Source organism: Mastigoproctus giganteus, chromosome 4 (assembly GCF_048544385.1).
Source record: "Mastigoproctus giganteus isolate SK-2022 chromosome 4, ASM4854438v1, whole genome shotgun sequence".
Taxonomy (NCBI): Eukaryota; Metazoa; Arthropoda; class Arachnida; order Uropygi; family Thelyphonidae; genus Mastigoproctus; species Mastigoproctus giganteus.
Genome location: NC_143578.1, coordinates 180397529 through 180424379, shown reverse-complemented (window position 1 = coordinate 180424379; position 26851 = coordinate 180397529). Strand labels below are relative to the sequence as shown.

Here is a 26851-nt window from a genome sequence, read left to right as displayed (position 1 = left end):
TGACACCCCTGTTGACAATGCTGAGGAGCTCGTTGCAAGAATCGCAGTAGCTGCCGAAGAAATTCGAAATTCGCCTGGAGTATTCCAGAATGTTTGGATGTCCATGCGTCGGAGATGTGAGGCGTGCATTGTAGCCCGTGGAAGAAACTTCGAACACTTTACTTTAATCCATGTACCTTTTGCTTCTTTTCATGTATTATTAAAACGATTTCTCACTTACGGTCTCTTTTCTTTATGGTGCTTCTGTGTACAACACCGCTTCAGGAAAGCATTTCCGACCCCACCTTGCTATATGATTTCGAGTTGTCAGGATGTACCCTACCCCTCTTAGAAGTTCTGAAACGTTTAACTGAAACACCCTGTATAAACATCCCATCTCAATGTGCCATTAGCTCGAATGTTCCATTATTTGGGGTGCCATTATTTCGACAGTCTACTGTATTATGCTGTGGTGTATTGTTCAGAGGCAAAGGAGAAAGGTCTCTTTTTTTTTTTTATTATGGACACTTAATTATATTCTTGTTTATGTTAATGGGTTACTTTTGAATTATAAAACTGTTTAACATAAATGTCAGATTTAAGGTAATTAGAAGTTAGATGATTTATAGAGCTTTTTAATGTACCATTGTATAATCTACTTTATAATATAAATAGCAATAAGAGCTTAATAGATGGTACTCACCTCAATTGATCTGCTTAGTTACATGGGGTTGAAATGGAAATGAAGTTTAAAATAAGTTAAATTGAATAAATACGGAATTGTTAAAGCCCGTAATTAAAATTTCTCAAGGAAGTAGAAGTGCACTACCTCGTCCCTGGTTGTCATTTAAAAAAATTATTAATATGAAACAAGTGAAGCCAGTAGTCACAACGAGCGACTTTCATGTTAAACGTCTTCGGTTGGCAATGATAGGAGAAAAAGAAATCACGTATTTAAAGAATTCCTATGTTCCCATAATGCATTTCGAGACGTGGGAATCTTTTGTGCTTAATATTCCAGACCAGAGAAAGGTTGGTTGACAGTTTTGTATTTAGAACGTTAAATTTAGTGTTATGGTGACACCATTCTTTGGCAAGTGCCTCGTGTTGGAAGATTTTGTAACTAGGTTAGTTTAATAATTGCAATGGCTGAATCGACTAGGGGGTTGTGGTTATGAGAATTGTGTAAGTTTGGTGCTGGTTTGATTGGTTCTGAAGCTATTATGGTGGTAATAAGCACGTGTTTTGGAAGTTTTTGTGGTGCCTTATTTTGCTGTTATGCTCCTGAAGTAGCATGCATTACAGCCGGATTGGCATTTAATTAAATATACTACATTGTTAATGTCACTTATTGGATATTCGTGTGTCTCTTTATATGTATTAAACATAGTCCCTAATTTATTGTACGAAGAAAATATTAATGTGATGTTCTTGTTTATACCCCGGCACGACTACCAGGTCAGTGGAGCTTACAATAAATCAATCAATCAATCAATACAAATTGTTAATCGTATTTAGTAGTCATGGGCTTAAACCCCGGTCTGCTCAAAAGAGCGTGTGCTACTGCACTTGCGCTCTTGACCACTCGGCTACGTCAGGCTATGTTGGTGAACACTTGGCGGAACTGTCTGGCGAGAGTGCTGTGGTAGGGTAGGATAATGCGTGTGTTCTGTTTGGTGCTATGGTTAAGTGGGTTATTGACATTATTCCTTGCAACAGAAATTGTGTGTTGAATTAGATGTAAAGTGTATTTCCTGGCTGTGAATTTCTTTGTAAGATATTGTAATTCGGTGGATAAATCGTCTTGCGAAGTACTGAACTTAATGGCATTGTAGATTTGATTGTAGAGAACGGACTTTTTTTGTACTGAGTGGATGATGCAATTCAAAATGCAAATATTTTCCTGTGTGTGTGTGTCTTTCCTATAGATTTTGGTGCCTATCTTGGTGCTGATTTTATATATTGTGAGGTTAAGAAAGTTGATTTTATTGTCAGTTTCTGTTTCAAGGGTGTATTTTAATCTTTCATGTATTGTGTTGAATTTAATAAAGAGATTATGACTGGTTGCGCTGTTTCCTATTAATGATATGTCATCCGTATACCGCATGTAGTTTAATACCGGAAGGGAAAGGTTGAAGTACTTGATTTTCGATCGCGGCTAAGTAGATTTCTCATAAGGGAGCTGAAATTCCTAATCCCATGGGGAGACCAAATATTTGGTTTTGAAAACGGAAGTGTCTAGCTTCAAGTAATATCAACTCCATGTAACTAAGCAGATCAATTGAGGTGAGTACCGTCTATTAAGCTCTTATTGCTATTTATGTAATAATATTAAGGTAATTAGAAGTATAATGAAACATATTAAGAACCTAATTGTAGATGGAAATAAGTTTATTCCTAGTGAATTAGCAAAATCTTTAAGAGAATGCATTAAAAGTATGAATTTCTGGCATGATTTAATATTTCTATCCATTTTTTAGCACTTGCACATCCATTATAAACAGTTTTCAGAGTAATACTTTACTGGCAGTTATTTTCCTGTACAGTGGGCCATATTTATCCAGAACCTTCATTGGTTCTATAAGACTTTCTCTAGTTACTCTTTGAAATTTGATTGACAGTTTTATGATGATTCATTTTAGGTTTTGGTACTTGTTTTCTTCTATATCTTATTTTATTCTACAAAGGGGCTAAATTTAGTTCTCCATAGTATATCTTTTTTAAATTGTGCTAATTTTGTAGTAGTTTATTTCTTGCTGATATTATCACGTCTATTTGCATGTGCATATACACATACATGTATATATATTATTGTTATAGTATCGCAGAAGAACAGGGATTCCTATAGAGCTAAGTAATTATCTGCAACCTGGAATGCCAACAGGATCATGTCCAACAATTACAGAATTCCCACCAAAAATATCCCCAGTGGGAGATAATATAGTACCAAAAAAGGAATCTTTAAATGTACCACTTTCTCTTGCTCATCCTCAAAGTCGTAATGTATCTGAAGATAAAGGAATCATAAGGGTTACAAGTGCTCCATCTTCTCTGAGGTAAATTAGTTTAGTCCTTCCACAAGTGAATTAATCTTAACTTGAGTAAATCAAAGTTTTAGCTCAGTTAGAACCTTAGTCTATTAGATGATGACATTACACATTAGGCACTGCATTTTAGAAAAATATATTTTAATACATATAGCTACACATGTTTCCATGGAGCTAAAATGTCTATACACAAGCAGTGGAAATATATATTTTTTTTATACCTAGTGCTTTTGTATAATATTAGACAAAGGGCTTAAAACATAGAGTATACTTTAAGAATATTATTGTGCGTGTCCATGCACATGTATTGTTCTGTCCAATATTGTTTATTATTAAAATGTAGTGTGCATTTTTCTATTAAAAAAATCTATTTGTATTTTTTAAGAGAAAACAGCATTATTTATAATTTAAAGATTTTCATTTCTAATTTTTAAAATGTTTTAATTTGATCTAGTCAAATTTGATTTGATCTAGTTTCTGTATCTACACAATTTTTATTGTGTAGATACAGAGACTTCAGGAATGAATAATATACCATAGACCCCTGTTATTTCAAAGTTGACTCACTTTATTCAGTAAGAAGTGTCAGGTGTATTTCATTCATTGATCTGTGTGTGCAGAGAAATTGTTTTTCAGTTGGAAGACCAATAAATGTACATGGTATATTAGTGTTAGTAGAGGCATGTGATGAAGGAAAGCAAGCTTATATATATATATATATATATATACACACACACTTGTTCCACCATGACTCCAAAGAGACCCTGGCGCCTCCGTTGCCAGGTGGGAAGGAGCAGCAGTGCGTAGCACACGCTTCTTGATTAGACCGGGGTTCAAGCCCGTCACCACCAAATACGGAGGATGCGGAAAGGTCAGGGAATGACCACTGCACCGGAGCAATATGGCCTTAGTTGCTAATGCTCCTAAAAACCAAAATAATAACAATAACAATAACCAAAGAGACCCTGAAAACCCCAACACCTTTTTTCCAGGTTGCTGCTCATTCCAATACAAGCAGTGCAAGAATCACTTTCACCTCTGCCAGTGGCTGCTGTTAATCTGTTAGTCTGTGTATCCCCCACTAAGCTAGTAGCTTTCCAACCCACCTAACACTGCCTCAATAGAATCAGCAAATATTCTTGCACACTTTCTATTTAAGTGTATCCCATCCCTGTAGAAGCAGTCTCTCCAGGGCCAAATTGATTGACAAGGCTTTCATCATATACTTCTTACTATCGTATATAGGTAGAATTGCAGACACTTTGAAATTGAACCACAACTCAACTTTTTTTTTTTTTTTTTTTTTTCAGCATTGACTTGTACTTAAGTAAGTTTGCAGATCTCCTATTCTTAATGCCATTAGTGTCAATGTGTACAATAGTATCCTTTTGTGCCCCTATAAGATATCTGCTCTACAATGTCATGAACTTTTGCAAACATACCCTGGTTCCATTCCACCTATCTTTTTGCACAATATATTCCCTGTTTCCCTGACAATAGAGTCACTGGACAACAACTAGGTCCTGTGGGACTGGCTCATTCTGCCTCAGGGATTGCCGCTGTGTTGCCTGATGATCATGTGCAAGCTCTGGCATTGAGTTGGGCAGGTGAGAGCTTGATGAGCTGCTCATTTTAATTCCTTTGAGGGTATCTACCCCACTCTTCCAGCTCTCAAAGTCCCCCATCAGAATGCTGAGTTGGCACCTAATTTCTTCACATGCTGTGCACCTAGCACGCGCAAACCAACATATTCTTAGCAGCATATGTTGGTTTGTTAAATTTAGGAATATGATTTTCGATGATTTTAAACTGCTATGATAAACAAATTTAGATGACTTTTTTTGAATATTAATTGAAAATTAAACAGTGGGCCAGTTTGTTGTATCGTGCAGAGATCAGTGCTAGGACCTGTCTAGTTTCCACTCTTCCTTAATGATATTCACAAGAGAGAAACTACAGGGAAATCTTTCAAAGATTGTTGATTTAGTTGAGAGAATTGAGAGAGTAATTCACAACTGGAATCAGTTAGGTTATCCTACTTCAAAATAAATAAAGAAATATTCATTTATTGCAAATACAGCAAGCCCATCACAAGGGACAGATAATATAGTAGAAATAAAATAAAATAATTGAATATATAGCAAATTTCATATAAACACTAACAATGAATACAAATTATAATTAATAAAAATAAATAAAAAAAATCGCAAAACAGCACATTTGGTTTTCAGTTGTAGTTACTGGGTTCAAGGCAGGCTGCTGTTTCTATTTCTCTTCATTTTATCGGATATCTGACTTCTGTAGGTTTCAGAGTTGAGTAACCTTTTGCAATCAATGTTGCGATGATTTATGAGGTGACTGATTACATTGGGGTACATTGTGTCCATTTTTTTGAGTCTGGAGAGGTTGGATTTGTATTGGTTTCTTGAATTTTCTCTGTTGGTAGCAGCTATTATATTGGCTATGTTTGGTAAATCGCATACAGAAGTAATTAACTTTGCAAGAAGCTTGATTCCAGACTCGATCATCTGTTGGAGAGGCTTTGTTTTAAGTTTTCATACAGCTGTTGCCTGGATATTGTATGGGGAAAACGAAGCTTACTATTTAGCCATCTAAAAACCCAATATTCTAGGGCAAGGAATTTCTTGGTTACTTGAGGAGCACAACACCAGATTTTGGAATCATAAGACAGAATGGGAAAGATGCATCTTTGAACATGCTTAATGACTGGTTTTTTTTTGTCTTAAATCACTGGTTTCTTGTTTGATTAACCATTTTGCTTTATTGAATTTTTTGAGCAACATATAAATAATGGGCATTAAAGGAGAGATTTTTATTAAAAACAATTCCAAGGACTTTGTGACATTTGGGATTGGGACATCTGCAATTTTTATGTGATTGGGTTGGTTCTGAAGGGAATAAGCAATTTGAGCAGATTTGCTTGCATTTATAGTCATATTGAGATCTTTCAGATACTTGATGATTTCACAAAGTTTAGTCATCCATTTGGCTGGAGGCATCTTTAGTTAACTTCCTTGTATGATGTGAGGGCTTAGGAGACTGTAATAAATTGATAGAGGGAGATGAAGGATGTTTGCAAGGAGATCAGCATCTGTTGGGGTATCCTAACAATTCAGCTCATGCTGACTAGAAGGAGATTAAATTTGTACTTCCCTCGGTAGCACTTTTACAGGAAGGGCATCTTCAATTATTTTTTAAAACACTTGACTTAAAGTTCTTTATTAAAGAACACACATCACAAAAAACCATACTGCATATTCCCTTGCAGATAATTCAATTTTTACTGTTTTTTGTCATACATTGCATGAAACCACATCCTTAGGTGGCATGCTGAAGAGTGCTTTTGAATACCAGCAAACAGAAGGTAACAAATAAGCAAGTGAGCCATTATTGACACAGCAGGGAAGGAGAAGAGTAATAAGTCTGGAGAAACAAGACGACAGTTCAGATGTGGGTGTGGCCAACTGCAAAATTGCTAGAGGGTTGCAGGACTTTACCCAAGCAGGAACGTTATCACACAAACAGCTTTTTGACAAGGAAAGCACTTCAGGACAAAATTAATAACATTCCGGTTTGTAGCCATACCAAACGAAGGCTCAGAGAGTAATGTTACACACTAAAAACTTATATAATTAAATAAATAGTACTTTTCTTAAGGAAGACCTCATAAAAACCATCCAAGTTGCCTGATAATCATGTAAGGAACATGTCAGTACACAAATTTTAAAAAATGCCATTTAAAAACTACTTAGAATCACTAAAGCAGGAACTAAATCACAGAAGTCTAACACCTAGGGCTGGACCAGTTATAAATATGGTCTGAAAAATGGTAACTAAATATTAATGCTTTAAAATGTAACATCTTTCTGGGACCCCCATTTAATGGTACCTTATTATCAGTACATAATTGGTGTGGTTACAAAATTTTAATAGGTTCAATGTAGCCAGTAGCTAAAACCTTAAACAGAAAAACATACTAAGAGTCTAGATAGAAATGGATTACATTACATTTAAGACAACTTCGCCAACCCCACTACCTAGGTCAAAGCCTATCTGTGGTTATGGATAAAATATTAACTAATTTCAGCGTAAGTTCAAATTTGCTTAATATAAAAATGTTAATATAACAGAACACATAAATTAAACAAATAACTGTTTGAACTACTTAGCCTCTTCTAAGTAAAATCAGTTCTTAAAAGTTTTGCTTCCATCAATCTTAGTGAGGAGTTACCTCTATCACCAACTCGAATCACAGTACACCTTCCAAAAACCGCTGCAAAAAATTATTAAATTAAGTAAATAACCTATCAATATATTGATTGCAGTCTAACATAACATAATGTGTTCCACAGCCATCTTCAGCACAACTGCAGATATCCTGCTCCAAGAGTCCAAACTGAAAAAGCTTATAAGATAAACCATCGCCTTCTTATTAAAAAGGTAGTGTTCCACCCAAACTGCAACCAAGTTCTTTTCCGAGTATCTACTATATCCACATTTGGAAAGAACATGTATGTTTGCCTACCTCATTTAGATATTTTTCCAATTTATTTGCCACTTAATTTTGAGCTCCTCACATATTCATTTTTTATCTTACTTTATGTCAGCTTTTGCTTTTTATTGGCCTTCCATCTGGGCAAGATGTCACCCATGATGGTTTTCTTTATATTCCTTTTTGTATAATACATAAATCCAGAAAGTAAAAATTTACTGAACTGGCAGCCTACCAGATATAATTTACAAGGCCTCTGTCGAGACAGTTTGGCAAGCACGAGTAATACTAAGCAAGGCAAATCTTTATGCCTGTAATAAACGCTTATTACTGACTACCTTATCAATTCGATGCACCTATGCTTCAGAGCTTAAGTTATGATTGGAACAAACAGTCACTCATAAAGTAAATTTAGGCCATGGTCTTTAATGCCCCAATCCCTTCTTACAACCTGCCGGATCTTGGCAAAAATCAGAATGTCCTGATTTTTGTTTTTAAATATTTTGCATGTTCCATGAAGGCCTAATGCTTGAAAAACAATCATTCTTCAGTCATAGACCTAAGTATTTCATTACTCTAACGTACTGAACTGAATTGCCCAGGAGCCCAGTCTGTGCTCTGTTCATTCTTAAACGGCCTTTTAGCAACATCTGGACTGTCTTGTCCTGAGATATCTACAGCTTATAAAGTCTGTTCCAATTTTCCAATTCAGTTAGAATTTTTTACAAAACTTTTCTCTAATACACCTCTTGTTAAGCGAAGCATCAGAATGCCATTAGTTCCAACATAACAATATCACTTTTTGTGTCCTTAACATATTCACTACTTCTTTATGCAGTATCAGGTTTTTAATCCCCTTGGAGGGAAAACTACCCTACTTTTAGTACTTTTTCTTCCATTTTAACTGAAGGAAAACTGGATATTTTTGACAAGCAACCTTTGCTAGAGACTTGTCAATTCAGTTATAGTGAGATGAAAACCAAAAAATGTCTACTCCCTCCAATCCAGATTGACTTAATCCCTTGGTTTTCAATCCCAAGTCAAAAGGTTGTTGGAAAAGTGTTAAAAGATAATTATTTGACATTATCACCAACTTTTTCCATTGACATATGCACCCTAGACCTATTCTACTTATCCTTATTGTATAAAATATTTCTAGTATTCTCTCAACCCACATACATACATTTCCTGTAGCATTATGCCCAGTTAGAGTGTGCATGCACTGTTTGCAATAAGGCCTTAATTCATAGAACTGCCATTGGAAACACCCCTACTTTTTTCAGATGAAATTTCTGTGTATAAAGCTGTACTAAGGAAACATTTAAAGATTGAAAGGCATATTGCATATGAAGTTCTGGAGTCTCAAGTAAGGAGATCTTTGGATAGTATTATTTTAAGTGCTAGGATTGAAGAATTAGTCCAGTGATGTTTATCACATTTTAATATAGGCTAGAAATGTGAGTGATATACATCAATTTCTGTTTAAACCACCAGCCATTGTTCTTTTACACATACCTGCTCCAAATTTTAATGTTGTGAGCTCATTTAATACAAGAGTAATAGTTAGCCACAGATTCTTGGATATTGCTGAATGTGCTGAGGCTGCCTCTGCTATTCTTTGGTCAATTTTAGAAAATTGTGATCTAGAACTTTCAGTGAATTTGCTTACAAGATGGCTTAAAACAATTGCCAGCTGCAACATCAAAAATATTACTATCGTGCCTCAGTCCAAAGTATGATGGACTCCTCATCTTAATATATCAGCTTCAGGTTAAAATAACATCTGTACAGAATATGGAAATATATAACCTAACTTGTCCAGATCTTTTTGCAGCAGCATACGTTCATTACTGTCATTACTAAGTTTTCATCATCTTCCTTTATTGATTCAACTGCCGTTTTTTGGAACAACCCTCCTTCATATGGCTTTCCTGAAAATTACAGTCTACAGAAGTTCAAGTCTGATGTCAACAAATATCTTCTCTCGTCCTCTCAACTTCCAATCCAGGGACGGTACTAAGTACTATAGATTCTAATACCTCTCGTTTTTTGGGGTTTTCATAAAAAATATATTTCTTCTCTGCCACAAGTCTTATCAGTTAATCTGACATCCATTAGCTTTAAGCGTGGTATGGCATTTTTTAATTGATATGAAAAGCCTAATAGCTTCTTTGATTAATTTCCTGAATGTTTTCCCATTTTCAGTTTGCTGTTGGTAATGTTACCAGATGGTCCCCACTGCATAGAATTTAAAAACTGTCTGACTACTGTAGTCACAGTTTTTCTTTTCCCTTATGAAAGCAAAAGGTCTTCTCTCTTCCTTTGACAGGAGTTATGTTTTTAAGTAAATCCCACATAAGCACACTGTGATCACTGCCACACAGAGGGTCTTTTAGTTTGTGCATTAAGAACATGCAGGTTTTTAATTCATGAAGAATCACTGTTGATAATCAGATTAAGAATATTGCTTCCCTTGTGGTCTCTAACATTCTGATATAGAAAACAGTCATCCAATAAATCCAAAAGTCTTGCTAGTGTGTTATAGATTGTTGCAATTGAACTTGTAGAGAGTTGAAATTCCCTATTACAATTCATTCTGATTTACTGGCCTAATATTTTCTCTATATGGTTATTTGTTATACTCATCACAGACATCAGACCTATAACACTCTCCTACTTTCATTTTTTTCCCCCAGTGCTAATGTCTGTATTTCATGACTTAATCAGTACTTCTAATTTATTTGCTATGCTCGTAACATTAGTATACATGCATCTGTTCTTACTCCAGTTACTCTAACACAGCCCATGTATTTACTTGTTTCGTGATAACTCACAGAAGGGCTTGAAACTCCGTAGCTTTTCAGGCTGCTTATTGTTCCAATAGAAACAGTGCAAGAATAACTTAGTATAATGGTGACAATTTCTATACTTTTGCCAACATTTTTATGTGGTTAGTCTCCCTCTCTATGGACAGAAATTATTTATAATCATTTGTTTGTTTTTTTTGTATTACGGTACAGTGTAAAATTATTTCTACTTACCTATATTACAATATTATATTGTGTTTTATTTATTGTATACAATTAAACTGTACTTCAAACTTTTTGTACCTTATTTTATGCTCTCACACACACACACACACACACACACACACACACACACACACACACACACACACACACACACACACACACTTCCTTAGGTTTCATTCATTGACTGTTCTCTGTAGTTATTATTTTTCATTTATTACTATTTATTCAGTTTAATTTCTTTCTTTCACATGTTATTGCTGTTATTCACATGTTAATTCCTAGCCTGATGGCCGTGAAAGGCAATACTACAATGTTCCATATCAATTATTATCATTGCAATAAGTTTCTTAATAAAACAATACATTTCTGTTGATTGCAGTCATTTATCATTCTTGAGAGTACCAAAATATTTATTCCTTAAATTATGCTCACTTTTATTACTAAATAATCATATTGTACTGAAATTAAGATAAATGAATGAAAATATTTCATTTTAGATACCTATATGGCTATATTTATTCTTGAAAGTTTTTTTAATAATTAGCAAATTTTATTTTAATTAGTAGCATTAGTTTATAGCAGTTTTCCTGTTGATGTCTAATGCTTTCTTTGCCATTTTAAAGCTGCACTAAAAATATGTTTTGCATTTCTGACTGCTTTAAATAATGGCAACAAAATTAGTTATTTGAAAGTTATCAGAATTTTAATTTGATGGGCTAATTTGTGGTTGGGGGTGGCAAACAGGTGAATTGGCATTTTATCTGGCTACATCAAAAAATATTACAGTAAAGATTTTTGGTATACTTGTCAAGGATCAATTTTTTTTTTGTGGTTTTTTATTTTTGTTAGTTAAAAGTTAACTGGTTTATTTCATAATTAATTTTTTTTTATACTTTGTCACTATATATAGTGATTATCTTCTGTGAATATTTATTGGCAGAAAGAATTATCTACCTACTCTTTTGGCCAAGGAGTAGAATATATCACTGAGAAGAGTATTTTTAAATGTAAGAAGTATTTGAAATAATTTAATGGAATGGAGGTTGAAAGATAATAACAAGGAGGATGATGACTATCTAAAGCATATTAGGACATTTACCATTTATTTCATTCAATTATTGCATGATTTGAATTTTGAAATTGCATTAGGTTTGTTTTTTATGCTTTTAATATGACTCCCTTGCTTTGTTATTGATGTAGTGGAATAATTTTGTATTATAATTTTTGCATGCTCCATTGAAATTTGCTTTAATTCATAAATGTAATTAAATTTTTTGCCATTAAAAATGACAGTGCATTTTTTTAATGCATGGTCTGCTCTTCTGAATGACACTGCAAGTTGAATAAATTATTTTTACTTATTTCTCTCTTTTTTATTTAAAATGCAGATGTTGTGTGATATGTTATGTGTATATTTAACTGTATTTGTGTGTCTGCGTGGAAATAAATATTTTAGATATGGAGTTGTTAACTTGAATATTTGTAATTATGTGTATTATACATGTAGAAGGGAATTTGCTGATATTTTTATAAAAATTTATTTTTGGAAGTTCTTGTGGTTATGTTGGCCCCACTTTGTGATTCTTATTGTCTGTACATATCACTAAAGATGAAATTTCAAGAATATCAAGTTAGGTGATCATGGAGGGCCAAAGAGTAGCCCAGGCATGATTCCACCACACTTCAAGTTGTAAGGTTTGTGCTTAATCTGTGTAATTTGTCTGGAATCAAAATTGCAGTGTTTATGAAGGACTTTTGGTAAATTTTGTATTGTTGACAATAACTAGACTGGTAAGGATGTGCATTGAAACTATGTATTATGTTACTGACATCTCTTTATTAAATATACACATCCTCAAAGTAAGCATTTTCCCCAGCAGTGTATGAGTCTGTAGAATTCAACATTAGCTGTGCCATCTTAGACCAATATTGAATAAATCACAAATCTCCTTTGGCATTGCAGACTGTGATGGAGAACTTGCTCATATTAGCATTAGTAGGGCATATGATGCCAGAAAGAAAGCCTATATAGCATCAGCCAAAAAAAAAACCCCATCCCATTTCACCCATACATTCACTCCAAATGTTTGTATAGTTCTGCTTTGAAATTATTTAAGTTGCTAAACTCCAGACCTCCACTTTGACAGATGGAAGTTTGTTCCAACTATCAACCACCCACTGCCTAAAGGAGAATTTCTACACATCTGTTCTACAATTGTCCTCAAATTGAATTTATGCCCCCTAAGGTGAGTAATATGAACAAGAGGAAGAATTCCATTAGCATTAAGCTTGCTCAATCCATTCAAGGCCTTGTACACCTCAATTAGATCACCTTGCAGGTGCCTAGTCTCCAGAAGCTACAATGTGCATAATTTAAGCCTTTCTTGGTAACGCCAACCTTTTTTCCACTCGCCCATCTCATTGCCCTTCTCTGTACTCGTTCCAGCAGCTCTACATCATTTCCTAAAATGAGGCCTCCAGACCTGTATACAGAACTCAAGGTGTGGCCTGACCATTGCCTTATACAAGGGGACAATCACCCCCTTATCCCTGCTAGCAAAATTCCTCTATATCATTGACAAGACACCGTGAGCTACTCTTGCAGCCTTTTTGCACACTTCAGAAAACTTCATATCTGACTGCACAATTACCCCTAGATCCTTTTCATTCTCCACTACTCTGAATGTAGTACCACCCAGTTGATATGGTACTCTCGCGTTACTGATACCCATATGCATATTTTACATTTGTCAATGTTAAACTTCATTTGCCACCTCTCAGCCCATTCTCAACTTTTCCAGATCCTGTTGCAGTATCTTACAATCATTACTGTCATTAACAACCCTGCCAACTTTTGTATCATCTGCAAAGTTAGACATTAATCCTGATATACCTTCATCAATATCATTGATAAATACCGAAAACAATGTGACCAACACCGAACTCTGGGAGACTCCACTAATAACATTAGTCCATGAAGAGCAGTGTCCATTGATTACCACTCTGTCTTCTCCCATTCAACCATCCTTTTATCCATTGTAGCAATTTGCCCTTAATGCCACACTGCTCCAATTTGTACAGTAGTCTTCCATGTACCATGGTATCAAAAGCTTTCCTAAAATCCAAGTATATGATATCAAAATTATTCTCTGCATCCAATTCCTTTGTGACCACATCATAATATCCACTCAAATTTGTCAGACAAGACTTCCCTTAACAAACCCATACTATGTTTGAACTATAACTGCAGTCTTGTCTAGATAATCCTGCATCATCACTTCCTTAACCAGTGACTCCATTATTATTATCCCTGGAACAGAAGTAAAACTAACAGGTCTATAATTACTCATGTCACCCTTTGATCCCCTTTGTGAATTGGGGACACATTTGCACATCTCCAGTCCATGGGCCCCTCCCTAGAGTCCAAGAAGGTTTCATAATTGTGGCTGAAGGTTTGCTTACTTCCTTTGCTGCCTCCTTTAATACAACTGGATAGATCCCATCCACCTCAGGTGCCTTCCTTATCTTTAACTTCAATTTCTCTTCCACTTTGCTCTCAGTTATTACAAAATCACTTAGCTCCCTGTTAGAGTTTGATAAACTCCTGACATTCCCCTCCTTGAATAACTTCTCAAATATTTATATCTGTTGATGTTTCAATATGTGTTGGTGGTTGTATACCATAGGATAGTAGTGATTCACTTCAGTGAAGGTGGTATGCATGAATTTCAGTTAATCCTGATGGGGAGGGGAGGGTGTGTGAAAGCCATTATGTTTGCCATTACAATTCAGGATTAAACAACACGTGTCTCTGCAGTGATTCGTTTCAGAAAGACAGCACCCAGTGTGCATGATGCAAATGTGTGCCACACATTTGAATCCTTTTTGTGCGGTTCAGTAGAACGTGCTGCGAAGCCTGTACTGCCCCTCAACCAATATGCCCAAACTGTAAAAAGGACCACCCTGCCTATGCTAAAACATGTGAACGCTGGAAAAACAAAAAACTTATTCAGAAATATAAAACAAACAATATTTTCTATCAAGAGGCAAAGCGGATCATCTCACCACCAACCCATCCAAACAGACCTACGTACGTCCAAATTATAAAAAAAATCAGTCAACAGCAACGCAAACTGAATTATCAGTACCTCCAAAAGAGTCTTTCTCAAATTACGTCAAAACCCTGTACAGTGCAACCCAAACTCAAGGAGTCAATACACCAATATCTATACCATGCAAAAAACTACGTTCCCCGGACCAAAAATGCAAAGAAAAACCAATCAAAACTCTGAGACATCAAGAAGAAATGGATATTAATGAAAAATCTGCAGAAGATGGTGTCCTAGAAATTTTTGTCGATGAAGACATGGACACATGTAAGCCTTACTTTCCAAAAAAAGATAAAAACAAGAGCGAAAATCAGAACTTCAAAACATTTTGAAAGCCTAACAAGAACCAAATAATGAACAAAATAATTCAGTGGAATTGTCGTGGTTTCCGTGCCAATATTGATGTTTATGATCTTACCTCTAAGTATATGCCAATATGTGTATGCCTTCAAGAGACCTATTTAAAACCTCAAGATTCAGCAAAACTGTCTCAGTATAATATCTTTAGAAAAGACAGAACCCATCAAAATACTGCGCATGGTTGGTGTAGCTGTTTTAGTCAACCCACACATTCCTGCCAAGCATGTTTTACTAAACTCTCCCCTTGAGGCAGCAGCAGTCTGTGTAGCTGCTGATATCCACATTACAATTTGCTATTTGTACATTCCACCTAGCTATAGCTTTCATCAAAATAATCTCATAGTTTAACTCCCTACACCTTTCCTCATTCTGGGAGATTTAAATGGTCATCACACACTGTGGGGCAACAGCAACATTGACCAAAGAGTAAAACAAATTGAAAAATGTTTAAACGATAACAACCTACTAAATGATGGGTCACCTATATATGTTCACCTTCCTTCTGGAACTAATACTGCAATAGATTTGTTCTATCTGTTCAGCAGCCCTATATCCTTCTCTAAAGTGTTCAATAAATAACGATCCGCTTCATAGCGATAATTTTCCCATACTAATTGAATTACTGAATAAGCCCTCTTATTATCCTACTAAACTTCCACAGTGGCTCACTGATAAAGCAAATTGGCAGATGTATAAAAAACTAGCTAAATTTGACACGAAAATAATGAAAGAATCTCCACCTGATGAAGCTGTTGAATATGTCCCAAAAACAATATTACATGCAGCAGATGGCGCCTCTGTGGGCAGGAGCGGCAGCGCATAGCACACACTTCTTGACTGGGGTTCGAGCCAGTGACCACCAAATACGGAGGATGCGGAAAGGTCAGGGAATGACCACCGCATATTCCCAGATCAATATGGCCTTAGTTGCTAATGCTCCTGAAAACCAAATAACAACAACATGCAGCAGAAAAAACAATACCAAAATTCCCGATACACCCAAAAATCTGGTAGAGTAATGAATGCCGGTCAGCTAAAAAAGAACAAAATAAAGCGTGGAATTCCTTTCGTCGCAGTCGAACTACAGAAAATCTTATCCAGTATAAATGTGCCAGAACAAGGTATGTTAAACGCTGTAATAAAAAGGCAACTTGGATCTGCTTTACATCAACCAAGACACCCCTACAAATAAAATTTAGAAAATAATCAGAAAAATGAGTGGTAAACACCAGACAATTCTCGTTCCTATCATGGAATGTGGGGGACTAAATATTTCTGACCATGCCTAAATTGCAACAACTTAGGGGAAACTTTTGCCAAAGCATCAGCAACACAGAAAGTTGCGCAGCCTTCAGAAGATTCAAAACAAATACAGAAAAAACAAAAATTAAACTTTTCATCTAAAGCAAATGAACAATACAACCTGCCATTTGCTCTCCACGAACTGCATAGAGATCTCTCAACATCTAGATGCAGTGCTGTTGGACCAGATAATATACACTACTCGATGATACAGGAACTAAGTCACTTGTTGATCTGTTCAATAGACTTAACCTAGAAGATACCTTTCCTAAATAATGGCGCCATGCTACAGTCCTTGCCTTCCTTAAACCAGGAAAAGACCTCACAAACCCTACTAGCTATAGACACATTGCCTTGACCAGTTGCCTCTGCAAAATTCTTGAAAAGATGATAAACCGTCGACTGATATGGTACCTAGAAAACTTTAATCTTCTACATTCTGCCCAATATGGTATCCAAAAAAACAGATCAACACTAGATATACTAGTAAGACTTGAACTCCATCTGAAATGCATTTCTTAGATCGGAACATTGTGTTTTGATATAAATAAATGTTATGATTCCACGTGGAAGTATGGAATGCTCCGCGAATTATACCACCATGGACTTCGAGGTCATTTCCCTATTTTTAGTCAGAACTTCCTGTACAAATGCACATTTCAAGTTCATTTTAAAACTTCTTTATCCTAGGTGTTCTTACAATGAGTCCCCCAAGGCTCTGTACTCAGTGCTACACTTTTTGTAATTGCAATAAACACCATTGCTGAACAGATTCCAAACACTTAGCCGACCGGGCTAGCCGAGTGGGTAAAGTACCTGCCCGGCAACCCAAAGGTCGCGGGTTCGATTCCCGCTTCGGGCTTGGATCAAAGTACTGCAAAAACCTTGGGAGGTGCAATATGGCCACAGAAGCCGATGCGCCAAAAACTACCAAATCAAAAAAAAAAAAAAAAAAAAAAACCAAACACTTGATACAGCACTGTTTATAGATGACCTTTGAATTTCATGTCATGCGAAAAACATGAATACTGTTGAGAGACAATTACAAGTGGGCGCCTCCGTAGCCAGGTGGGCAGGAGCAGCAGTGCATAGCACACACTTCTTGATTAGACCGGGGTTCGAGCCCGTGACCACCAAATACGGAGGATGCGGAAAGGTTAGGGAATGACCACCGCATATCCCCACAGCAATATGGCCTTAGTTGCTAATGCTCCTAAAAAAAAACCAAATAACAATTACAAGTGGCAATAAATAAGATCAGTTCATGGACACAAACTAATGGATTTCAACTCTGTCCGCATAAAATGTTGTGCGTCAATTTTTGCCGCCAATGTAAACTTCACCCACATCCGGAACTACAACTGAATGGCCAACCAATAGCAGTTCATCCCAGCATACGGTTCTTAGGAATCACATTAGATCATAAACTTACCTTTTTAGAGCATATTAAAAAACTAAGAACATCCTGTCGACAATAGCTAAATATCATCCGGGTTCTCTCAGCAACTAAGTCGGGAGCTGATCGAGTTACCATGTTGCGATTATACAGAGCCTTAATAAGATCAAAGCTTGACTATGGAGCACCAGTGTATAGCTCAGCAAGGCCTAGTGTCCTTCATTGGCTTGACCCTATCCATCATATTGCAATTGGAGCATATCGCACATCTCCAATACACAGCCTGTATGCTGAAGCACATGAACCCCCCCCTCTCTCAATCAGAAGACAACTTATATTACGCTATGCATATAAAATTAGATTTATGCCTGAACACGCAAACTGGGAGATACTTTTCACCAACCAGCATGGCATGTTATAACAAAACCGCCCTTCTGCTAACTGACCATTAGGTATGCGAATAAAATACCTTTCAGATGAACTTAATCTGGCTTTTAATAATGTTGCAAATACATTTCCAATTTCCTGTGCTCCTTGGTACTTTACTTCACCTTCATGCGATTTATCCCTACATCAATGGAATAAATCTACATTGTATAAAGAAAATTTGTTACAACTGTATCATGCAGTAGTGGATCAGTTCCCAAACTTTGATGTAGTCCATATGGACAGATCAAAGAATAAAGTCCCACGTTGGAATTTCCGCAGTTTTTCTGAACATCACATTGGCCTATGAATTGCCATATGAGTTCAGTATATTTTCTGTCCAACTAATGGCTATTCAGATTGCACTGAAGCATATAGAGTCCTCCGATATTGAAAATAGTATAATTTTTAAAGACTCTTTAAGTGCATTTCAAGCCCTGAAAAACCCCATGAATATCACCCACCCAATCTTAAAGGAAGTAACCTTTAAGTGCATTGGCAACTATGTTAGGTGCATTGGCAACTATGGCCATAGTTGCCAATGTACCTAACAAATCCCTAAACCAACAACAACTAACTTGCAGCAGAATCCTCCTTTTGCCAAGGATAGTGGCTAGCTTGTGATTATGAAGTCTTTAGCTGATATTAATCTTTCTTGCTATCGCTCCATCGATGACTGAAACCTCTTATGTTGTCTTCTAAATAGGCTGTTGCCAGACATAACAGTTTCTCGAATGCAGTAACCAATACCACTGTAACTGAGTCATAAAAAAAAAAACATAAAACAAATTTTTTTTATAACACTAAACTGGTATTTAACATAACTGCATATTAAAAAATAAAATTGTATAAGAGTGATAAAACTATTAAATTAAAATACAATGAAATAATCTAAAAATTAATACAGGATCTCGAGAACATGACTAGCTCATCTTAATGTAATGTCTCAGTAGTGGAGGGAGAGTATTGCGGAATTTGGTAGTTTTGCTAGTATACAAACCGTGGATTTGGAGAAATGGGATTATGTGAGCAAAGCATAATTTTACTATAGGATCATGGAGTGTGGATTATGGAAAGATTGATGTATTGTATTGGTCTGTGTTGATTGATGTATTGTATTGGTTGATAGGTGCTACAAGCCATTGGCTTCTCCATTTTTATGGATTACCAAAAATGCATAAACAGTGTACTGTTACAATGACCCAGTGTCCTTTATTGTATTGCCAACATAGCAAAATTGTTTCTCCGCTTGTGGGTAATACAGTTTATACCACAATATACCAGGAGTTTTGTAGGAATTAGGGCTACAAATGGAGATAGGGAAAGATGAAGCATATGATTTTGATGTAGCAGCTTTGTTTACATATATACCAATTATGCAGTGGATTCTTTAAAGGAAGTGTTGAACAGAGATGTCACCTTGGATACTAGATCCTCCTTTACTGTTGGTGTCTCTAGTGATGTGAGACTTTGTTTAATACCATTGTGATTTATGTTAATTAAATATATAAGCAAATATATAGCATGTCTATTTGTTCTCGCATTAGCATTGTTGTGGCCTACACTGTAATGGAGTATTGTAATGTAGCCTTCAAGACTGCAATGTTGGTGTCTCAGCCAGTACTGATAAGTATGTGGTTGAGTTATATGTATATTGTAATCACTGTCATTCCTTAGGATGGGAAAGGTGAGTTTTTGCCTTATTTTAATAATCTCTAAGCAGACATTCAATGTATCTCTGAGACTGTGGTGGATGGCATCCTGCCTTTCTTGGATGTTTGGTTAGGAGAGGCTGGCTTTCTATGGCTCGTGTATTAGGACCAATATCCATAGAAAGCTGATGTGTGCAGGCTAACTCTAATTGTGTTAGCTCATTTACCAATGCATAAGAATAGCATCGAGAGACTGGGATTGGTCACCCTGCAATGCTTTGGAAGATAGCCAGGTAGAAATTAATAGGATTATGTGTATTATACATATAGAAGAGATTGGATCCTTGAGTGTGTGGCTTCCTACTTATTTAGATCTCAGCGATCTTTGGGATCATAACAGAACAGATCTTGGGGATTTTTGTGGTGAGGATCCTTCACTGTGCCACTCCATTACTTCTGCATCATAGTAATGAATCAAATGAATTAAGGTAGCCAAATAAATCTGTTGAATCCTGTTCAAATTTCACAAGAATTATCTTTGTACAGTCCACTCTCTTCAGATCTGCATTTAAATCTTTTGAGCACTTAATTCCATCACCAAGGATGAATAATATTCATCTATAGTGTATTTACTTTTTTAAAGGTAATCAGTGAATATCACCCTTTATTTTTGCTTACCAAAATATATGCCATCACGTTGGTGACCTGCAAAGTATCTTATAGCAAGAAAATTCTTTACGATACCACTCCATTGTGAATTGCCTGGTTTCTGGAAGAAACGAATTAATAATAATGAATTTGTTTGATCCATTGGCTGACAATATTGTTTGATTCCAAGCAGCTTTTGAGAGAATTGTCTTTTCACAATTTGCATTCTTCTGCTTCTGATTTGCATTCAAATATTTTTGTACTCTTTTTGCTGAATCTTTTTTTTTTATGCCGAGTTCTTTGTAAAAAATATGGACTCATTCATAAAGAATACAGTAGTGCCTTTGCTGTGTTTTTTACCCAATCCGTTGATCTTTCAAAATGAATTCTCAATAGCATCAGTGCTTTTTGTGATTGATTAATCATGGGTTATCCAGACATTGGTAATTCTGTGATCCCTTTCTAATTCAGCAATCGAGTTATGTTTCCATCACATCTTCATTGATATGACTTTTCATGTAGTCAGGTATGGCGCTAGAGATTTTGGTGCCTCCAGGCAGAAATGTATTAGGCACCCTTGAGATACTTTTATTTAATATTCCAATGATATACAGGATTGTGCAAGGCACAAGGGGTAGAATTTTTTTCACAATGGTCTGTGCTTGTTAACAGGAGAGACTGCTTCTACAGGGATGGGATACACTTAAATAGAAAGGGTGCAAGAATGTTTGCTGATGCTATCGAGGCAGTGTTAGGTGGGTCGGAAAACTGCTAGATTGGGGGGATACAAGGACTAATAGATTAACAGTAGCCACTGGCAGAGGTGAAAGTGATTCTTGCACTGCTTCTATTGGAATGAGCAGCAGCCTGGAAAACAAGATGCAGGATATTTCAGAGACTGCTGGGAGTCATTGGGATACAAGTAAACGCATGGGTTGTGTTAGGGTAGCTAAGAAAAAGAACAGGTGCATGTATACTTGCGTGTGCACCAGTGCTAGGAGTTTGGTAAATAAATTTGATGAATTTGAGATATTGCTCAAAGCATCAAAGGCGGGTATTGTTGGGATATCAGAGACGTGGCGTCACACAGATATAAGTAATGCAGAACTGGAATTTGGGGAGTACAACGTCTACAGAAAGGATAGACAGGACAGGAAGGGAGGAGGGGTTATGCTATTAGTTAAGAAACACATAAAATCCAAGGAAGCAAAGCCAGTCGACATCGCTGGACAGTGCAGTGTCGAGTCAGTTTGGTGTCACATAAGCATTGGGAAATCAAAATTGAGAGTAGGAGTGTGCTATAGGCCTAATGACTCTGATGAGTATAATAAGAAACTGTACAGGGAAATAGAGTTGGCCAGTAAATCAGAGAATCTTATAATGGGGGATTTTAATTTCCCAGATATTGACTGGAATTTGTGGGTTGGTCACTCACACACTAGCAAGGCTTTTGTGGATTTATTGGATGATTGTTTTCTAAATCAGCATGTTCGGGAACTTGATTTGATTATCAGTAGTGATTCTTCATGCATTAAGAATCTGCAGATACAGGAACCACTAGGTGGCAGTGATCACAGTGTACTGAAGTGGGATTTATTCAAGGAGATAACTACCACCAGGGGTAAAGGGAAGGGTTATTGCTTTCGTAAAGGCGACTACGATGGTCTGAGACAGTATTTAAATTATATACAGTGGGACCAACTGATGATGTTACCAACAGCAAACTCAAAATGGGAAGCATTCAAAGAACTTATCTTGGAAGCTACTAGGCTTTACATACCAACTAAGAAATATTGTTCAAGGTTCAGGCCTAAATGGATGTCAGATGAACTAATGAGACATATGGCAGAGAAGAAAAATGCATGGGATACATATAAATTAACATGTGACATAGAAGCCAAATGATAGATATAAGTTGATCTGTAACCAAGTTACAAAGGAGGTTAGGCAGACGAAGGCAGATTATGAGAAATCTTTGGCAAGGGATGGAAAGAAAAACAGCAAAGAGTTCTTTACTTATGTAAACTCTAGAAGGAAGGGGATGAATCAGATTGGTCCACTTGATATCGATGATTCAACTGTTGATGATCCTGCTCAGGTAGCTAACAAACTAAATGAATATTTTGCATCTACATTCACACATGAGGAGTTATTCAGGAAGGGGAATGCCATAGATGAAGTAAACACTGGCAGTGAGTTAGATGATCTTGTAATAATTGAGAGTAAAGTGGAGGAGAAATTGTTGAAGATAAATACAAGAAAGGCACCTGGGGTGGATGGGATCTATCCAGTTATATTAAAGGAGGCAGCAAAGGAAGTAAGCAATCCGTTAGCCATAATTATGAGAGCTTCCTTGGACTCAGGGGAGGTACCCACAGACTGGAGATGTGCAAATGTAACCCCAATTCACAAAGGAGGAACAAAGGCTGACACAAGTGATTATAGACCTGTGAGTTTAACTTCTGTTCCAGGAAAATTAATGGAAGCACTGGTTAAAGAAGCACTGCAGGATCATTTTGACAAGAATTCAGTTATAGCTCGGACACGGCATGGTTTTGTTAAGGGAGGGTTTTTTTTTTTTACTTGCCTGACCAATTTGATTGGATGCTATGATGTAGTCACAAAAGAATTGGATGCAGGGAATAACTTTGATATTATATATTTGGATCTTAGAAAGGCTTTTGATACTGTTGCACATGCGGGACTGCTGCACAAATTGGAGCAGTGTGGCATTGGTGGCAAATTGTTGCTATGGATAAAGGGATGGTTGAGTGGCAGAAGACAGAGTGGTAATTAATGGACACTGCTCATCGTGGAATAATGTTATTAGTGGAGTCCCTCAGGGTTCAGTGTTGGGTCCATTGTTGTTTTCTGTATTTATAAATAATATTAATGATGGTATATCAAGCTTAATGTCCAAGTTTGCAGACGATACAAAGGTTGGCAGGGTTGTTCAGGACACTACTGATGCTATGCTGCTGCAACAGGATCTGGAAAGGTTGAGCAGATGGGCTGAGAGGTGGCAAATGAAGTTTAACATTGACAAATGTAAAGTACTACATATGGGAAACAGCAACCCCAGAGCAATGTATCAACTCTGTGGTACTACACTGACAGTTGTAGAGAATGAAAAGGACCTGGGAGTAATTGTGCAGCCAGATATGAAGTTCTCTGACCAGTGCAGACAGGCTACAAGAGTAGCTCATGGTGTCTTATCAATGATATACAGGAATTTTTCTAGCAGGGATAGAGAGGTGATTATTCCCTTGTATAAGGCAATGGTCCGCACCTTGAGTACTGTATACAGGTCTGGAGGCCCCCATTTCAAGAAGGATGTAGAGCTGCTGGAACAAGTACAGAGAAGGGCAACAAGATTAGTGAATGGAAGGAAGGGTTGCTCTTACGAAGAAAGGCTTAAGTTTTGCAAATTACAGTGTCTGGAGACTAGGCACCGGCGAGGTGATCTGATAGAGGTATACAAAGCCTTGAATGGTTTGAGCATGCTCAATGCTGATGGGATACTGCCTCTTGCTCAGAATAATCACCTGAGAGGGCATAAATTCAAATTGAGGAAGGACAGATGTAGCATAGATGTGCGGAAATTTGCCTTTAGCCAGCGGGTAGTTGGTTGGTGGAACAGACTTCCATCCCTTGTTGTGGAAGTTGATAGCCTAAATAAATTTAAGGCTTAGCTGGACAGGTATTTTGAACGAACGGAGGGGTGAAGAGGAAAGGGTTTTTTTTTTTTTTTTTTGCTGATGCTGCTTAAGCTTGCTTTCTTGCATCATATGCCTCTACTAATGCTAATATTATTATAATAAAAATTTTGAATTTCAGCACTCCCAGACTTTCGGCCCCTATGCCAGGCTTACTGTGTTCTGACATCCCTGCAGATAGTCCTTTCATTCTCAACTTTTGTGAAGTTTCAGTTGACATCACTTTTTCCAACCCTAAAAACAAGGAATAGTAATATTTAAGACATATCACTATAAATATGATTACATGTATATAAAAAGGGCTTGATAAACGTGTCATCATGGTTACTGAGAAATCTGGCTGGCAACTGGCATTTTACATGTTGGACTAGTGGTGGTTGAAGTTCACCTTTGTTCTGATTGCCATGGTCTGTATCAAGTAAGGATTAACATTACTTTTGATCAAAGTATAGTTATCCATACTAAGTAGGGATCTACACTTATAACATTATTTCTATGGAGTGAATCTTATTGGTTGGAGAAACATGAAAAAAAATAATTGCCCAACTAATCATAACTGGCTTTCTTTAGGTCCCCTCGATGTGGGCGCCTGTACGAGGTGAGGGGACCTCCCAGTGATGCTGCTGGACTTCCAGACTAGCATCACGAACCAACACCCACAGCCCAGGTTCCAGGCTTACATTAATGGAATCCGGCGTGTTTGCCATGCACTGCGATCCATGGAAATTCGGAAAGGGGGATCCTGGTAGTTGAGGGGCCCAGCTTCAATACACCACTTTGGCCCCTGCTTCGACAAGACGCGGGAGGTCCTGGAAGGCCCGGCTAGGATCAATCGGCTAGTAGGCTCGCCTGCGAGGGTCAACCGTGTCAATGCCATGCCCCTACCCTCATGGTCTGAGGGACAGGATTCAGGCTGGCGGCGGTGCGGGTACGGTGTCTGGGTAGCCCTGGCGTTCCACTCCCGAGCGCATTTATTGCATGCCGGGTAATAGGCATCCCTTTGGGCTCCGTGGGTGGAGAGCCCAGGCACTGAACCATATAAAAACTCTATGAATCCTGATAAACTAATTTCTTCAGGGGCCCCAACCCGGTCCCTATCTGAAACCATAGACAAAGATACAGATAGCATTATTGCTACAAAGAGGCAGCGAACAGAAATATCATCAGGGCCTGTTCCAAGATTTTTAATTATCATTCTACCAATGAAACACCGATTGGCAAAATGTAACCTTTCTTTATACAGAAAGGGTTAGATGGGTTAGCAGGTTCACCCAAATCAGTTAAGAGGCTCCGTTCTGGAGACTTCTTAATTGAAACCAAAACAGACAGGCAGTCTGAGCAACTACTCCGCGCAACATCAATCGGAGGAGTACCCATAACCGTGACACCACATAGAACACTCAATTCATCAAGAGGTGTCATTTTGGAGTGGGACCTTCTCGACGTAACCGAGGAGGAAATCTGCTCAGAATTGAAACCACAGGGAGTTATCGCTGTTAAGAGAATTAATGTGCGTAAGGATGGGAAACTTGATAAAACCAGGAGTATTATCCTGACTTTTAATTCGCCCAAACCTCCTGATGAGATTAAAGCTGGCTACATCAACTAACCTAACCTAACCTAAAGGACCACGAAACAACAGCATATTCAGCCGCAAAACCCACCTGTGTTAACTGTGAGGGAGAACACCCAGCCTACTCACGAGCATGCCAGAGGTGGAAAGAAGAAAAAGAAATCCAACGGCTGAAGGCAGAGCTAAATATATCACACCAGGAGGCAAGGAAATCAGTGAAACCCCTGAATATCAACAAATCTACCTACGCCCAGAAGGTAGCAGGGAGATGTTCCATTGGAACTCAGATGGACATGACCATTCCTCCAAAGGAATATTTTACTCCCATCGCACGTTATCTCTTAAGTTCTCAAAAAGCTGCACAGAAAGACCAATCAGCTGCCACTCCTATATCTGTACCTCCTAATGCTCCACAAGTAACAAAAGCAATTACGAAAGAAAAGAATAAGAAAGGTGAAGTACCCCCTAGTACCCAAGAAAACATGGATGTCGAGCAGAAGGAGGTACCCGAAGATTCAGTTTTGGAGCTCTTTGTTGAGGAGGAAATGGACACTGGTCAGCGCCCATACTTCCCCAGGAAGGATAAAGCCAAAACTGAAAAAGATAAGCCCTCAGCACCTCGGAAGCCACCTGATGGACCCACCAAGCCAAAATAATGGCTAAATTCCTACAGTGGAACTGTCGTGGATTCCGGCGAAACAATGATGACATCAAGGCCCTTCTGCAAAAGCATGAGCCAGTCTGCTTTTGCTTACAAGAGACATACCTGAAGGCAAATGAAAACCCTTCGCTTCGTAACACTACTGTCATTCGAAAGGACAGAACTGGGGATGGACCTGCTCATGGGGGTGTTGCTATAATTCTGGGCAACCATACCCCATATCAAACAATTGCGCTCACCACCAACATAGAAGCGGTAGCAGTTTGCATTACGGTAGGGTTCTTAATAACAGTCTGCTCAGTTTATTTGCCACCTGGGCCTGATATCTCCCAGAGAGACCTTGATGATCTCATTGTGCAGCTGCCTTCTCCTGTCTTACTCCTGGGCGATTTCAATGGACATAACACCCTCTAGGGTAGTGCAAAAGTTAATGGAAG

General features: G+C 37.4%; 1 protein-coding gene across 2 annotated transcripts in view; it reads left to right on the top strand.

The window, feature by feature from the left end:
* LOC150087230 (kinesin-like protein KIF21A) overlaps nt 1-26851 on the top strand; it is a 779086-nt gene that overhangs the window by 588331 nt on the left and 163904 nt on the right. For both annotated transcript variants that reach the window (XM_090371900.1, XM_090371899.1), the window contains exon 27: nt 2800-3035. In XM_090371900.1, coding sequence (XP_090228026.1) covers nt 2800-3035 — 236 coding nt within the window. The remainder of the gene's footprint in view (nt 1-2799; nt 3036-26851) is intronic.